Source organism: Urtica dioica, chromosome 4 (assembly GCF_054948205.1).
Source record: "Urtica dioica subsp. dioica isolate 48M chromosome 4, U.dioica_male_clone48M_v1_H2, whole genome shotgun sequence".
Lineage (NCBI taxonomy): Eukaryota > Viridiplantae > Streptophyta > Magnoliopsida > Rosales > Urticaceae > Urtica > Urtica dioica.
The window spans coordinates 7,914,532-7,931,629 of NC_142759.1; the positions used below are offsets into that span (position 1 = coordinate 7,914,532).

Here is a 17,098-nt window from a genome sequence, read left to right on the forward strand (position 1 = left end):
CATGTATTTTTTGACAGACCCAAACCCGACCCATTTATTAATCGTGTCTAGGAGCAAAACCCAAACCCGACCCACTATGTTTTTGCCAAACCCAGACCCAACCCATTAAGACCCATTTATTAATCGTGTCTTAATGGACCATGTAACCCACGAACCCACTTAGACCCACAAACCCATTTAGACCACTAAACCCGTTTGAACACGTGAATCGGTTTAGGCCCTTACACATGTTTATTTCAAAATATTAAAATTCTCTAAATCAAATTAATTAAAAAATTAGTCATAATAAGTAATTAATAAAAATACTCCATATAATCAACTAAGCCACCAACATAATATTTGTAATACAAAAGAGAAGTTCAAACACAATCTTTCAAAAAGCAATGTATCTCCAACAAATCATTAACTAGAGATTATTCTATGTAAAGTGGATACACTTCACTTATAATTTGTATTGTATATAATATTTATTCTTATAATTTAATTTGATAGTTGTTTTTAATATTTTAACTGGGTCATTACGGGTTTGATCGTGTTTACCCATTTAATATTCGTGTCTAATCGGGTCCCAATGGGTTGTCGTGTTCGTGTCGTGTTCACCCGTTATTTAATCGTGTTAATCGTGTTCGACACGGATGGATCCAGATCCATTTTAGGTCGACCCAAACCCATTTAAACCGTGTCGTAACCGTGCCGTGTCTCGTGTCCGGCCCAAATTGTCACCCCTAGCTTTGATAGAAGAACATTTTTTTTTCTTTTCATAAATTGTGAAATGAAAAACGTAAATAATGGATATATATATATATGATATAATAAAAGATTTTGTTGGTATGAAGTAGCTAATTTAAACATATTTTTTAAGCAAAATAGTCGATATTTTGTATGTTATTGCATAGTAGCTACTTATAGTGCAAAAGTACTAATATTCATGTTTTGGTGAACTCGTTTTCCCAGGATTTCAAAATAATTAATTTAGTTGTCTAAAATTTTAATCCACTATATTTTTAATGTACTCTCTATGTATATCAAATAGTTTCAAAACTAATTCCATCATCAAAACTAGGCACAAATTTCAAAAAATTTAATCATGCATTCAATTTTATTAATTCAGTTTCAAAACACATACATAAGTTACCTGATTTCAATCAGGTACACGATTTCAAAATATTTAATCGTGCATTCAAAAAAGTTAATCCACTTCTATAGCAGGAAAAAAAAACCTAGCTTAAAACAAGTTTTAACCCCCATCTAAATAGACAACAAAATGATAATAAAATAATGAAAGTATTTTTTTGACCTAGCCATCTACTACGAAAAGGCAACGAAGTGTCCAAATATTTAATCTTGATTTTAAAATATTTAATCCACTTTTATATTACAAAAAAAAAAAATCAAATCAAAGATGGAAGTAGAAGAAAACGAAGTTACTTTGCACGAGTTGGACGGGAATGATGATGACGGCGATGGCGATCGACGATTGGTGGCTACAGTGATGATGGGGTGATGACGATCGACGACGATATTGGTCACAAAGATCGACAACGATAGATATAGTAATCGAAGATGATGGTGACGAAAGACGGCGACGATCTCTAGATCGCCGACCTTTGATCTCTGACGACGGCGGTTCCATGGTAGAGCACAAGGAGAACCGCCGTCGTCGGTGACAAAGATCCACCGAGATTGTGACGAAGATGGAAATCTAGACTGGCAGATGGAAAAACAGTGACAGATTCCACGACCTAGGATCAACAATCTGGGAAGCGAAGGTGAAAATCACATTCTGTGAGATCGCCAACGCCACAAATGACTTCCACGAGAGGTAATATTGCAATGGATTTAGTGTACGAGTATGTAGTAGAGGAAGCCTCACGAAGGTTTTGTAAGGTCTGGGAGCGAGGAGTTGGATTGGGAAACAAGGATGAAGATCGTTCAGGGTTTGGCTTACGCGCTGTTTGGTTTAATAAAAGGGTATTTTTGTGATTTTTCAATTTTTGGGCTATTTAGTTTCAACCTTGTAAACTTGAGTTATTTTGTTAAGCTCAAACTTAAAAAGGACTAGATAGCCGTTTAACCCTAAATAGGATGTGTTGTTGTTGAAAATCGGACAACGATCGAAGACTTCGGGCGGTTCGACCCAAGGCCGGACCAAGTGATCGCACCTGAGCCGGGTTTGTAGAAACTCGAAAGTCATGAGTTTCCTCTCCACGTTCGTCGCGGAAACCTGAGAATAATAAAAGGATTAAAATAAGCTAGAAGAGCGCAGAGACGGTGCCTCTGACGTGCACTTCGACGCTCAACATTAATCTGATTGATGTGAGTAAGGTTACGACGCCGTTATTCTTTGAGAATATTTGAGAGAATCAAGCTTGATCAGAGTGAAAGCAAGTGCGGAGAGTCCTCGACAGCGTTTCACGACTTTGGAATCGAGTGATTGTGTTGAGAGAGAATTGTGTCAAGAGAGAATTGTGTCCCTTGACTTCTCTAAGGATTGGTATTTATAGTGCTTAAGAGGCTGGAAGAGAGGCTTTGGTCGTTTGGCATGAAGGGTGCGACGTGTATCGGTTAGCGTGAGCGCAAAAAGCTGTGCGCGTGTGCGCATTGGTGTGTCGTGCCAGGCTATGGGCGCGACGGACACGCCGAGGTAATTGCGCGCGTGAAGGGTAGTCCTCAGTGCACTTGGTGCGAAGCGTTGAAGGGAAGACGCGTCACACCAAGGCCTTCGCGCGCCGCGCACCTCTTTGCACGATGCGTGCACGCGCTTTGATGGGCTCGAGCTTGATCTTGGACGGTTTTGAGTGGGCCTTTGCTCCTTTTTTTAGCTTTGATGGGCTTTTTAGTGGCCCGGTCCGTTGGGCTTTGACATTGAATTTTTTACAAGTCACAAAGAATTTAATATTTTCGAAAACGACCGACAACAAAACGTATAATTTACTTTAAAATAATTGTGTACCCTTAATTAAACTAAATAACTAATCATAATTTGGCAACTTCTACCGTTCTACTAATTTGAATAGATAAATATTATAAAATATGACCAACGATACACTAAATCTTCAGAATTATTATTATTATTAGAGTTTTATAGAAATTTTAAGTTTACGTAATAGTTAACGTTTAGTTAATTATAATTAATTAGATATTGATTCTATTAATTACATTTAAATTGATAATTTTGTTCAAATAATTCTTACTTATTAATTAACTTATCTAGACAAAATTGGTTGTTAATATAATTACTAATTAATAAAATTAGTAATTAATTAATTATAATTAATTAAATGTTAGTTATTATACAAACTTAAAATTTCTATAGCTTATATAATTATAGAATTCTATTAATAATAATAATTTGTTTGTATAAAATTCTATTAATAATAATAATAATAATAAGTTTGATGCGAGCTATTTACTTATAAATTTCTTATATTATTCTTTCTTTTAGGATGAGAGGTTAGTGCTTTCGTTTTCATCGGAGCTTGAACACCACTGATCGGCGAAACGATGAGAGGTAAATCGAGCTTAAAAGCGAGTTCGAGCACGAGGGCGAAGCTTGGATTTCCAACAATCTTCGTTCTATGCGTCTTCTTCTTCCTAACCGGGCTATGGGGCTCTGCTCTCATTGCTCAGGTTTGGTGTTTCTTCAACTCTGATGGCTTAATTGGTGCTTAGTTTTTTTTAGTAAAAAAATGAAAAAAAACCTGAAACAGGACCAGAATTTGTCTTGGGGTAGAGCGAGAGGAAGAATATCGGAATCGCCGAATAATGAGAGCGAATACGTTTTGCATTCGGCTGGAGAGACCGGTGATGAGTCCTTAGCTTCAATTCCATTTCAGGTCCAGCATTATTCCGATGATTGATGAAATGTAGTTCGAACGCATTATTTTCGTTACATACTTCATTCTTCTGTTTGTGTGTAGATCTTAAGCTGGAAACCTAGGGCACTATATTATCCTAATTTCGCTTCTCCAGAAATATGCGATAGGGTAATTAGTATGGCCAAGGCAAGTCTTGAACCATCGACATTGGCTTTACGAGAAGGAGAAACAAAGGAGAGCACAGATGGAACACGGACCAGGTACGCAACGCATTTCTGCTTCTATTTTGGATAAAGCCTTGTCTTTTGATTCTTATATATATTTAATTGATTTTCTCTTAAGCTCCGTTCTTCAGTTATTAGATGGGATGCGCAAATCTTTTTCTTAAGAAGAAGCTGCAATTTTTTTTTTTTTTTTTTCATGAAGAAGATAAAGTTTAAGACTTGATTTTATAGTTTGATTCCCAGCATCGATCAGCCGGATATGATGATCAATATATTCCTAGTCCAATCAAAGATATTAATGTTGAGTGAAATATAAAATAAATCATTAAATAATTCCCTGTTAGTTTCAAACAGAATTTGGCGCAAATCCTCTCCATGAATATTATAATCTTTTATTAAATATAGTAATTAGCCAAAAAGATTGTCTGGTATACATGTCAGTCGTCAGATGTAGGCAAAGATGTAGCCAGAATAGGGCTTGATGGAGGCAAAGAGGGGTTTATATAAAACCCAAAAAATAATTTATATATTTATATTTTTCTTCGGAAAATGAAAAAAGAAATATTTTTTCATGTATGTTTATGACATGTCAAAACTGATTCGTCAAATCTGATGAAATGCGTTTCCTATAGAGTTAAAAAAAAAAAAAAAAAAAAGGGATCTAAACTATTAGTTTCTCATGATCTATTATCCAGAAAACACATTGTTAAATTACTATGTTTTGTACAGTTCTGGCATGTTTATTAGTGCTTCTGAAGATAAAACAGGGACTTTGGATATTATTGAGGAAAAAATTGCAAGGGCAACCATGATTCCAAGAACCCATGGTGAGGTACTATCTACTTAAATTTCATTACCCTTATACAATACTTTCTGTCATCTCTTTAATATCAACTATCTCGAAATTTTGTTTAGCACTCCATGAACTTTCACACTTGACATATGTATTAAGATACTAGGAATTTATAAAAGGAAGTTGGGTGGTTACGTAAGAAATGGTCTCGGAGGCATGCATCTCTCATCCTGTAAAAGCGACCCGTGCGTCTCCACTAAATGAGATATAAGTCTCGGTAGAAATAAAACTTGGTGATGATTTTCGGGAAAAAAAAATATAGACCCGATTCCTACAGATTAAAGAGAAGTTTATGACATGAGTTAGAAGGTTTCGCAGGCGCACATTTCCCTAGCTGTTGTCAATGTGCTTAGATTTTCCCTAGAAAGTCTCGAAGTTCTAGAACCTTAGAGCGCTCAAAACTTGTAAAAAATCATGAGAACTCCATATACCTTGTGTCAAGACCTATCAAAATCAATTGAAACTTCAGCTTGCCTGTTCTGGTTGAATCGAATTATCCCTGTTTTATGGAAGCCCTACAACTTAAAAGTTTCTGCGTATTCACAAGTCGCAACGTTTCAGCTTTTCAACATTCTGCGGTATGAGATTGGTCAGAGGTACGACTCGCACTATGACGCTTTCAATACTGCTGAATACGGCCCACAGAAGAGCAATCGGGTATATACATTCTCAACAAATGACATGGAATATTCGCTTGGGTATTTATTTTTGTTTTAGTTAATTGGCTGTGTACTTGCATGTTATCAAACTCTCACGAGACATTCTATGTTTTGAGTACACAACTGCACAACACTTAATCCAGTAGTTTAGAATAAATGGGGATCTGATGTATATTGTTGGGCCAATTGTCTATGAGGTCTCTTTGTGCCTCGATGATTAGCAATTTTGACAGCTTTTTTTTCCAAAGAACGTGATGCTGAATTTAGTTTACAGGTCGCGTCATTGCTGCTGTATCTCTCCAATGTGGAAGAAGGTGGAGAAACTATGTTTCCATTTGAGGTGAGAATATGAGATTGAGCTGGAATTTCTATATCTCCTTAATTATATTCCGCTTGGAAAAAAGGCAAGTAAAGTAGTCATTGATTTCATGTGTAGAATGGCCTTAACATGAACGGAAACTACGATTTTGAATCGTGCATCGGTCTGAAAGTGAAGCCACGGAAAGGGGATGCACTTTTGTTTTATTCTCTCTTCCAAAATGGTACAATTGATCTGGTTAGTCTAAGCTTACTACCAACAACATCACTCTCCAAATCATAGTTTTGAACTTGTGCTTACAATTGATCAAATAAATTGTGAAAGATTATCTTTTCCTTTTTTATAGCATTTCTGAATGAATGAACAAATAAATAAAAAGGGTATGATTATTGTATAAAAATTGTGTTTTTGTAGACGTCGCTCCATGGAAGCTGTCCTGTAGTTAAAGGAGAGAAATGGGTGGCTACAAAGTGGATCAGGGATCAAGAGCCTGTTTAGTTAAGGGGCTTTGTACCTCTGTCATCTTTGCTGTGTAGCGATTGCACATCTTTAGCTCCGGCGGTGACGGTTGAATATTTGGAGTTGGGCATTCATTAGAATCTGTAATCCACGGTTTTGTTTTTTTGTAGGGTCCACGTCATTGATTTAGGGGGGGCTAAGGTGGGTAAGATTTTAGAAAATTTAGAACAAGTATTCAAATTTAGAAACTTAACTCTTAAAAAATTAACCAACTAAAATAAAACACCGCAGTTAAATTGTAAACATTAGTTGTTAAATCGTCTGTATTTATTTAGAAATTATTAATAGTTTGATTATCTTTTTTTCTTGTAAATGATAAATTTTCATTTGTCACCCGTAGGATTATTTTTGGAACTAGGTGCAGGGATTTGAAGGGAAACTTTTGATAGATAATCAATTATTTTTAGATTCTTGAACTTGCCGATATCCCGTGTTACATGTATTACATGATCATATCAATTTGGTGTGAGGACCGCTTATTATTGATAATTTTGACAATTTTAAGGCACGGGAGGCATTCATGGAATCTTCGAATCTGCGTCAGCAGGTATTATTAGTGTATAACCAATCAAAATAGTGTTAGACCATTGGAGCACTTGCACGCCGAAAGGCATACAAGAATACGACATTTTTGCCCTACGTTCGCACGCTGGCAGCGATTTGGCGAAAGAATGACCAATGATCAAACAACAAACATAGTGGCTAGCGAAGCTTTCACCACGGGCAAACTTCGCGGTGACATGTTCAGTTTAGTCATCCTACGCGTATAGTGTCGATTGCATAGAGGTTACCATGATTTTGACCAGTGTCCTGAGAGAGAGAGAGAGAGAGGCTGAAACAACTTAGCATTATGTAGGAAGAGTTACGCGTCCATTTCAATGTTCGCTTCGAGTCACCGCTAAGCAACAACGCGATCAAAGAATTAGCAAACCTGAAGTAGCATGGACATGTGGAAGAGAATCTACGAGACTTTCATTCCCTCTTTAGCTTGGATGGTAAGGATGTGACAAGATCAACAAGTTGAACTCTTAACAGTTGGACTGGCATATTTGCTACGAGGTAGACCTACATCACCATAATTTCATTCGTACGGTTGAGCAGAAGTAACTTTTTTTCGTAATTACCAAAACGTACACAGCAAACATCGCGAATGTACTCAATTATCATTAAAAAAAAAATATATCTTATTGAATTTAATTTTTATAATTATATGTAATATATACATATATATTTAGTAATAAAATGGAAGTTTTGGTGCGAGTGCGATGCGTACTTCTCTTTTCGCCGGTGAACTGAAACCGACACGTACCCGCTATCAATAACAATCCATGAAAGAGTAAAACAATAGTACATTTAATATACCAAACGAAAATGATTTGGAAGAATATACTTTGCTCTCTGTCTCTGCACAACCCTTTGCTATTTCTCGTACTCGTGTCACTTTCTTTCTTTCTCTTATCTGATCATCATTATCGTTTATCTCCCTCTCTCTCTCTCTACCAAAGTTTTTTTTTTTTTTTTCAAATGGAAGTCTTGCTTAAGCTCACTTACTCTGCCATTCTAACTCTCTTCCGCTTTCACATCTTTAGCAAGCTCGTCACCTGGTCCTCGGGCTTCGGAGAAAAGTTCGGCTTCTTGGCTCGCCGTTCGGAGAGCCAAAACTGTGCCACGGAGATCGGAGGCGAGAGTCCGCCGGAAGCTTTCGCCGCAGAAGAGTTCCACGATGAAGACGAGGTTTGTAATTGCGACAAGGACGCCATTGAAGAAGAAGAGGGAACGGGTTGTTTGGATGGGAATCTTGTGGGCCAAGGAAGGTTTGACCGGGTTCCGGAGAGAGCACAAGAGCCGTTCGATGAAAGTTCGGTGAGAGAAATTGCGAGGGAGATTGAAAAACATTCGGATGAGACCGAATGCAGTGAAGACGAAGATGATGATGATTGGGTGGGAATCGAGAGGAGTGAGTTAGAGATGCGTTTTGGTTCTGCCATGGTGTTTGTTGAATCTACGAGCAAATGCGATCGGGTTTCGGCTCTGGCGAGTGATTTGAAGATGAAACTGTACGGGCTTCACAAGATCGCAACTCAAGGACCTTGCTTGGAACCCCAGCCAATGGTGTTGAAAGTCTCAGCCAGAGCAAAATGGTAATAAATCTGTATATGGGATGTGATAAATTACAAAGTCCAAAATCATGTAAATCTACAATTACAATATTTAGGAAAAGTGTAGGAGTTAGCCCGTGATTAGGTTATTACTAAAAGAAATCCTCATCAGGTTAATAGTAATATATATAATAATAGTCATTGTCTTGTGCTTTCAAGTTGTAGTAGTGTGCTTTGCACTGAGACTAATCAACTTTCTCATATTTTTCATTTGTCCTTACCTTTCTTAGCGGTAAAACCTTTCTCATATTTTTGCAAGGAATGCTTGGCAACGGCTCGGGGAAATGAGTCCAGAGATGGCTATGGAACAGTATGTCTCACTTCTTTCGGAGAGCGTTCCGCGGTGGATGGAAAACGACATCAAAGTAAGAAAACTAAGCTATGTCGAAGCAGTTTAAATCAATGTATTTCCCGTATGTGAGCGACAATATGAGTTTATCGGGCTTATTGGTATATAGGGAGGAGAAGGGCGATCGAGTTTCGGTGAATACAGCGAATGCGAGGTATGTTTTACTTCACCACTTTTTCTGCATTGAATTTTCCTTATATTCCATCCTAGTTTTTTTTTTTTCGTTTCATATTCCACATGGGACTTCTTTTGCCCTGCAGAAAACTTGAAAAAATTAAACCTTGTTATTGAAAGCATTGATGTGATAATACCGTGGTAGGACCCTGAAAAAAAGGTAATGCACATGGACATTTATTATGTAGGTTTTTCCGTTATTGTTTATTTGAATTTTATAGCTATTAGCTCTATCTTAGTTCCTAGGAGATAGAGTGGTGGGACTCTCTAGCAATTTCATACCATTTTGCCATAGACAAGATAGAGTGAATGGTACATCCATATAAATGTGTTTCCCGTTTAATAGAGTTTAAATCTCTTTTTTTTTTCATATCAGGAAAATCATTAAGGCTTCTTTAGACTTGCTTATCTTCATCGAGATATATTTCACCGGCCAGTGACGAGCTCAATGCTGAGATGATGAAGGGTTTAGAATCAGTTAGCCTAGTTTATGTTAAAGTACATTTTTTTTAAACTGGTGATATATATATGTGTGTTATCTTAGACTACAAGAGATCACTTTGGGGTTGATCAATAATTCCCATTCTCTGTAATTCTCTCTTGGTTTTAGGTAAAAAATAGTATGTATATATCAGTATATGGTCTTTTTTTTGTTGTTGAATACATGTATTATCTTAGTCATACTCCAAGTAAATGGTATTCCTGTAAAAATGTCTATGCTAAATATAGATCATCTTCATAGTATTATTTTATATTAGTTTGCTTAGTCACATTCCACAAAGCTTTTTTTATTTATTTATTTATTATTGTTTAATACACACTCCATTCCACAAAACTCTTGTTTCATAAATTAACTTGAAAGTCAATGGGTGATTGGCTGTAGTTAAAGCAAGGATTAAAATTCCGGGGGAACCGGACGGGAACCGGTCCGGTTCCCCCTTTTTTGAGCTACCCGGCATCGGAACCACCAAAACCAGAGTTTTCCGGTGATTCCGGGGGAACCGGACCGGGATCTGGGTAGGAACCCGGTTCCCATTTCCCAGTCCGGTTCAGTTAAAAAAAAAAAACCCCGGGTATAAATACCCGGTTTCCTCTTCAAAAAACACAATTCACGTCGGTTTGAGGAGCTTCCATTTCCGCCGCGACCTAGACGTTTTTTCCCCAGATCCCGTCCGGATCCCGCCAAACCGTCACCTTCCCGACGCAGCCACAGCCATTTTCTCCCAGATCCCGCCGGTTCCCGGATTTCCCGGTGAGCTTCCCGGATTGAAGAAGATGAATGACGGGAAGGAGAAGAAGAAAAGGAACTTACCCACAACTCCGGCCTCTCTCACGGTCGTCGGTCTCTCACTCACTCTCTCGCTCTTTCTCTCTCTCGTAAAATCGCTCAAAATGAGCTCTGTTTCTTTTTTCTTTTTTTTTTCCTTCTTCCTGCGTGTTTTGAGTTGTCTCAACGTGTTCCCATTTTGTTCTCACGTTGATAAGGTTAAATGAACTTATCTCCTTTATTTCTCATGTTGACAAGTCAAAGGAATACTCTAGAAAGCTTAAAATATGACTAATTCCTACTACATCCTTACTTTACTTTGCTTTTCTAGTATTCTACCACAACAACTTTTCTTTGTTGCAATTTGGTCCATTTTTCCTCAATGCTCACCACTTCGTCCATAATTAAATAGAAACGATTTAGAAAGGAAACGATTTAGAAAATAAACCGAGATAATTTCTCGTTGATTCTAATTTATTTTGAATATATTTAAGGTGTTTCAAAAATTATTCTCACTCTCGAGACTCTTCTTAGTACTCGAGGACTCACCGAAAATATTATTCGGGAAATTAAAATCATTCGAGTCTAACTCGAAATTCTCAACTCATTCCGAAATCTTTAATTGACCTTAAATATTTATTTTCTAAATCTAGGACCATTTCACGCTCTAGTGAAATTATAATTTGCAACAATACTCAATTCAAGGAAAAAAAACTCGTTCATTGATTCCAACGTTTACAAGACGAGTTACACAAAAAGCCTTACTTTACATGCGCATTGTTACCAATGCAAACAGGGTTAGCCCTATCAAAAGAGCAGTGTCCTAAGACACCTCAAGAAGTGGAGGATACGAGTCGAATTGAACAATAGTATTTGGTGGATTGTGTTGAACTTTATCATTTTGGTTATTAAACTTACTTTTTGTTATGTTTGTAATTTCGTATTGTGTTGAAACATTCTACACTATTTTTAATTTTATGAATTTTATCCTACGTACTTTGTATGTTTTTTTTTTGTATATTTCTTTTCTGAATTCCCCTCAGTAAATACGGTATTTGACGGTATTCCTCTACGGTAACTGTAAGTTCAACGGTACCGGTTTCCTTTTTTTCTCGCTTCCCCCGGTATTCCTTTACGGTACGGGGGGTTATCAGTAAATTCGAAGGCTCGGAACGGTAACGGTAACGGTATTTCGATCCTTGAGTTAAAGCAGGGCCACTAATGTCTTATGGTAATGCGCAGTAGAAGAAGAGGTGCAATGTAAAATTTAAATACATTCAAAATCAAATTATTTATATCTATAGACACAAAGAAATACGAATTCCAATTTTTAGCACATTTAAACTTCACCTTTTTTTTATATAAAAAAGGTTAAAATATGGAGGTTTGAACACCGTTGTCCCATTTTTTTAGCGTTAAGCATATATGGCTCATTCTAACTTTATTTTCAAATTAATGCTCTTTATAATGTAAATTTATATGTAAATGTCGGACATTATTATGAGAAAAACATAATAAAAGAGTTATGAAAGTCTATCATCTTAAAAATAGGGCAATTATTGTCTTTTTTGCTTGAAAAAAATGTGATTACTAGACTTCTACAAGTGAAAAGAGATCAAATGAGAAATATGAAAGAAATTAAGAGTACCGTGAGAAAATTTTGAATTATGGAGACATGTAGACTATTTGCGATTTTGTAAGAAATAAAAATAAAACCTTCCAAATGTTGAATGCACAAGTAAAAAAATGGCGTTAATTATTTACACAGGCTCCTATCCTATGCTCTTTTCATATTTTTCTTTTAAGAATAACCCACATTTAATTTTACTCTAAAAAAGGCATTGATTTGCAAAAATTCTCAAAACAAAACGACAGAAGTGGGCATTAGCTGCCGTCGTTTATTCAGAAACGACATAAAGCGAGCGGGCAAAGCTGTGCTTTTGGCGGGTCCAAAATATTCCGTCTCCGTCGACGCTATTAAACCCAAATCGCGACCATATGCTGGATCCCAAGAGAACTTCTTTTAGTCACATGTCTACGGACCGTTAACTTCTCTAAGATTCAGAAATCCTCGAGAGAGAGCATCAATGGCGGTAGTTATCGAGAGATCCGTTTGGGAACCAAATCCATGGCTATATATCCTCTTATTCTCGACGAGTCTCTTATTGATCGCGCTACTCTCAGGCCTCCTCTCCAAGAAGCATAGCATTGCCGCCGGAAAAGCTCCGACTGTCTTTGATAATGGAATCTCTCCCTCATTACTTCGCCTCCAGAGGAACTTTCTTCTTGTTTACCATCTCGTTTCAGGTCCGTTTTGCGATTCTATCTCCTGCGCGAAACAAGGCTGTTGAATGCCAAGAGAACGTATGAAACTGCTGAGTGAATTATCATTTCACTCAAAGCTGGAAGAGTTTTACTGACTTTAGCTTGGATATGTAATACGGAAATTTGAGATTCATGCTATTTGATGTTAATACATTTCAATTGCTAGCCTGATGATTGATCAATCTCTGCTTCCAGTTGTGGGAAGTTTTGGATCGGCTTTCGGCGAGTTTGAGCTTGCTAATTATGGTGTAAAGAAAGATCAGATTCTTTTCTATATGTGTGTTGGACAAGCAGCTTCTCTCTTCTGTGGTACCTTTTCAGGAGTATTTTCGGATATAATGTAAGTGTAGCCATCTATTTCGCATTTCATATTTAATCCGTGCTTGCTGGAACCCACGCAGTTAGTTCTTTGTTCATTATCTCAGTAGTTATGATCACGTTGAACTCAGTATTTTATGATCATTTGTGTGTTTTACATTGTAATATTATATTTATTTATTTTTGGAAGCGACTAAATAAGTATAGACTGAATCAGTATTCATAAATAAAGGAACAGAAAACTCTCATAGTTCTTATTTTTTGTTTTAAAAAAATGTTTCTCGGCTGTATTTTGAAGAAAGAATGTTTAATAACGCCTAGATTTCTTCTATTTGCTAATGGTTATTACCAAAGAGATGTCATATCTATAATGTCGAGCGTGAATGCTGTGTTCTGATGATTCTTGTATGGTTTATCTTATGGTTAAATAATTAATTTATAGCCTAAGAACCCATCTATGCTGTATGCAGAGGTCAAAAGAAAGCCTGTTTGATCTTTTGCATCATCCACGTCTTTGTTGGCTTTATGAAGATAATTGCTGGTCCTCCAAGTAGTTTGCCATCTACTATATGTTTGTCGATCTCTGCCTCCATATTTTCCTTCAGTTTCGAGACATGGATGGTGATTCAGCATGACGAGGTCGACTGTTCACTGATTTCCATTGATTCCAGTTGCATATTTTCCGTGATAAATTCTGGTCTTAACTATACCCATTAGTTAGTTTCTGCTGATTTGGGTTTGTGATTCTGTATATTCAGCAAGGGCACAGGAGAGATACTTTGAACGAGGTGTTTTGGTTGATGAGTTTCTTTGAGTCTGTGTCTTTGATAGAAGGTCAAGTGCTTTCGAATTGGCTCATTGGTAATAACATCGAAAAAAACATTTCATCTCCTTCCATTGTGGCTGTCATCTTGGCCATGATAGGGATCATATGTATCGCTAAGGGATGGTTAGAGGTCTCTCAAAAAGCAACACCAAAGGAGTATAAGATGTCTCTCCAGATACATATTATTAGGGGTAAGCCCCGCGCTTAATTTGATATCCAGTTTCACCTTCTATTTGTCCTTCGTTTTAATTGCTATTGCTATCATTCACCGTGTATCTGAGCGACTAATTTCTAAATAGTGTTAATGGATTGGTAGATATATTATAAGCATATTTTCTCTCTTACATGTAGAAAATTATGAAAGCGGAGATATTTTAGCTTCAAGTGTTGTGCCAAAAGTCGCAAATTAATGTCTTGTCATTGATGTAACTTTGCTAGTTCGCAGATAAAAGAGTTTTGGTGCTAGCATGGGCGCAAGCTTGCCTTCACTTTTCCACTCTAGTGTTCTGGATCCTTTGGGCTCCAACAGTTGTGGTATGTTGCAACTATCTTATCTGTGCTTTGCTTACTGATTCAGTTTCTGGATATTTTCCCCCTTTAATTGCTAGACGAAGCATCCTGGGGAAACGTTTACCTATACAGTGCATTAGGTGTAAGATTATTTTCTAATGGTACCTGAAATACCTGTGGTTCCAGGCTGATGGGCGAGAGGTGCGTCTAGGCTTGATATATGCGTGCTTTGTTGGCTCAAGAATGCTTGGAAGCACAATATTCCCATGGCTCACCGGGGGGCTTTCATCACTCAGGACAGAGGAGTGCATGGTTTATGCATTTAGTATACTGGGGGTGATATTTTTAATCACAGCTTATGATTATCAGGTACTGAAATTTCACAATTACGAATCATTCAAAAGCGCGAAAAAAAATGAAAATATCCAAGGCAGGGCCTTATAGTGAAAATCTCTTATTTCTGACGCAGGAAGTTGGAGTTCTATTGGCATTATTTTGCTTATTTCATGCTACTGTTGGTGTGATTTCGCCTTCACTTGCCAGATTGAGGACATTGTACGTGGAAAACTATACTTCAATTTCATATCTTATGTAGTTTCGCTCCAATAACAACTTATTTGGAGTCTTGTTGGATATTAGGTATGTGCCAAATCAATTACGTGGAGGCATGATAAGCCTTTCCCAAGCCCCTGCACATGCAGCGATGCTGTTTTTTTTGGTTCAAGTGCGTATCTCAATCTTTTTTCGCTCTGCAAAACAACATTTCAAATTCTTACACGAAATCCAAACTGAAATATCTCCACCAAATTTGACCCCGTTTTTTTTAATCTACTGTTAAAAATGCTGTTATTGTTTCAGAGAGGCTACAATCAGAACATCTCAAATGCTGGGATCTTTTTTATTGCTGCTCTTGGAGTGTTTACAGCAGCGTTTTGCATGCACATGCTAAGACGATTGGGGAAGCAGCCATATCTAAGTGGACACAAGCTGTGATCTCATCAAACTTTTCCAGTACAGATAGCTATCATCAGTTACCAAATTGACAAGTTGAAATCTCACCCTGGATCGCATGTCATGCGCCACTTGCCTACAGTATTGAAGGAGGTAATTCAATCTCCGGAATAGGGATTAGTTGGCAAAATATCTTTGATTTCGTGTCCCCTTGAGTTTTATCACAACTATCTTATATCGTCCTGGCAAGCGTTCAAGTCAGTAACAAGCTGAGGAGAGAATAGGCAGCATTTTTTTTGGGGGGTAGTAGAGTTTTTGAATCAGACCTGTAAAGATTTGTGCGAGGTTAGTTTAAAGTGGATTTAACTTGGCGTTCAGTCATAAATAAATAGTATTGTATTTTTTCACGTAGTAAGGCGTTCAAATATCCAGGTCGTCGGATGACGACAATCCAAATAAAATAGTTAGTTCGGATATCATACCAAATTGATCCATGGTTTCTACTTATAGAAAATTTAAATGTTCGAGAACTTCTGCAAAACTTGACCATAACTGATTTTAGAGAGACCATAGCCAAAGCATATGGGGTCGCCTCTGTAATTGGATCGATGGTATAACCATCCTGATGCTACTCATATTGTTTTTAACTCTGAACAAAACTCATGTTACCTTCCAAAAATTAACTATGTCTGATACATGTAACAATGTGAATTCTGTATCATATTGGGTTGCATTCTCATTTTCATAGTTACTATTAAATTTTAATTATGGATATAAAATTCAACAGCATTGTATTTTGTGACGCAGTAGCGGTCTTTGGTACATGATTTTAAGTGAAATACCAAAGCAACTAGAGTAAAATCTTGAAATAAAAATTAGTGCTTGTAATCTAGAGTTGAGAAAATAAAATTGGGACCTAATGTTTCTTCTTCGTATTCATCCTCTTTGACACTGACAATCTCTTTTGTTGAGGCTGAGGAAAGTAGTGATTGAAATACTTTTTTGAGTACCAAAGTCTAAATGATGTTGGTTCTTCTTGGTTAGATACCATACCTTTGAGGAGAGAGAATTAGTAACAGCGTCTATGTTATCCCTTGATCAAGACGCCTTTATCTCACTCCACACCTTTGATGCTGCTCGTTCCTCGGAGAAGGGCTCAACTATTTACCGTGAAGAAGGTAACCGACGAGGGTTCAAAGTGGTGCATAAGTATTGAGGGGCACTTGAAGGGTCAATAGTTAAACTTTGTTTGGTGATCTATTACTATAAAACGTCTTCGCGAAGGTTGTCATTGACTTGATCCAGGTGGAGTATATTTATAATAGTAGAGGCTTTGTTTTTTTTACTTTCCTTGACATCTTATATTTCCTAAGGCAGTCTTTCACTCTCCTTGCTCTTCAAGGAGCTCCCTCGTACGGAGGCTTTAGTCCTCAAAGTTACGAGATCGAACAATTGACGGTGGAGTAGCCTTACTCAAGAGAATGAGATGTCGCAGGTTGAAGTAACCCCTAAAGCAAGAGATTGGGATTTCTCCTAGCTCAATATCACTTTGAAAAGAGGCTACATCATAATCTCAACTATCTTGTTATCAATGTATCAGTTAATCTTGCTCATCGGCAACGTCAAAACATTTTGAATATCCGCATGGAATTACGAATTCACTTTAGGTTGAACTAATTATAAAAGTATCCGTTGTGAAATTAAACATCACACTTAAACGATTTTTTTTTTTTTGCCTTGAAACGTTGCTGACTTTATTCAACATGTTCAATAACATGTCCTGAATGAACGCTAAGGTCGCAACTTTTATGCCACAAGATCTAACAT

The 17,098-nt window shown here is 37.1% G+C and overlaps 3 protein-coding genes across 9 annotated transcripts; all 3 read left to right on the forward strand.

The window, feature by feature from the left end:
- The first annotated feature begins 3,422 nt into the window (after positions 1 to 3,422).
- On the forward strand, positions 3,423 to 6,808 carry LOC149399989 (putative prolyl 4-hydroxylase 9). Of its 4 annotated transcripts, none has more exons than XM_089611700.1 (8): positions 3,423 to 3,630; positions 3,711 to 3,836; positions 3,921 to 4,078; positions 4,772 to 4,865; positions 5,454 to 5,552; positions 5,829 to 5,894; positions 5,991 to 6,110; positions 6,288 to 6,808. In XM_089611700.1, exons 1-8 carry the CDS (start codon positions 3,505 to 3,507, stop codon positions 6,369 to 6,371), a joined length of 873 nt encoding a protein of 290 aa, XP_089467826.1. In that variant the 5' UTR covers positions 3,423 to 3,504; the 3' UTR covers positions 6,372 to 6,808. The 4 variants fall into 4 exon arrangements, with proteins under 4 accessions (XP_089467826.1, XP_089467825.1, XP_089467827.1 ...); XM_089611699.1 differs by having other exon boundaries at positions 3,717 to 3,836; positions 4,772 to 4,874; positions 5,457 to 5,552; XM_089611698.1 differs by having other exon boundaries at positions 3,424 to 3,630; positions 4,772 to 4,874; positions 5,457 to 5,552.
- Positions 6,809 to 7,675: 867 nt separating this feature from the next.
- On the forward strand, positions 7,676 to 9,794 carry LOC149399990 (acyl-CoA-binding domain-containing protein 2-like). Of its 3 annotated transcripts, none has more exons than XM_089611697.1 (5): positions 7,676 to 7,728; positions 7,982 to 8,533; positions 8,811 to 8,916; positions 9,010 to 9,054; positions 9,451 to 9,794. In XM_089611697.1, exons 1-5 carry the CDS (start codon positions 7,721 to 7,723, stop codon positions 9,460 to 9,462), a joined length of 723 nt encoding a protein of 240 aa, XP_089467823.1. In that variant the 5' UTR covers positions 7,676 to 7,720; the 3' UTR covers positions 9,463 to 9,794. The 3 variants fall into 3 exon arrangements, 2 of the variants coding, with proteins under 2 accessions (XP_089467823.1, XP_089467821.1); XR_016296467.1 differs by lacking the exon at positions 7,676 to 7,728 and adding an exon at positions 9,161 to 9,234 and having other exon boundaries at positions 7,775 to 8,533; XM_089611695.1 differs by lacking the exon at positions 7,676 to 7,728 and having other exon boundaries at positions 7,775 to 8,533.
- A 2,475-nt stretch (positions 9,795 to 12,269) lies between these two features.
- Positions 12,270 to 16,939, forward strand: LOC149399991 (Major facilitator superfamily protein). 2 transcript variants are annotated; one of them, XR_016296281.1, is made up of 10 exons: positions 12,270 to 12,648; positions 12,862 to 13,006; positions 13,455 to 13,623; positions 13,743 to 14,001; positions 14,256 to 14,344; positions 14,507 to 14,689; positions 14,790 to 14,875; positions 14,960 to 15,044; positions 15,179 to 15,616; positions 16,316 to 16,939. XR_016296281.1 is itself a non-coding variant. In XM_089610258.1 (9 exons), the coding sequence occupies exons 1-9, from the start codon at positions 12,429 to 12,431 to the stop codon at positions 15,311 to 15,313; spliced, it is 1,371 nt and encodes a 456-aa protein (XP_089466384.1). In that variant the 5' UTR covers positions 12,270 to 12,428; the 3' UTR covers positions 15,314 to 15,961. The 2 variants fall into 2 exon arrangements, 1 of the variants encoding a protein (XP_089466384.1); XM_089610258.1 differs by lacking the exon at positions 16,316 to 16,939 and having other exon boundaries at positions 15,179 to 15,961.
- Positions 16,940 to 17,098: the final 159 nt, after the last annotated feature.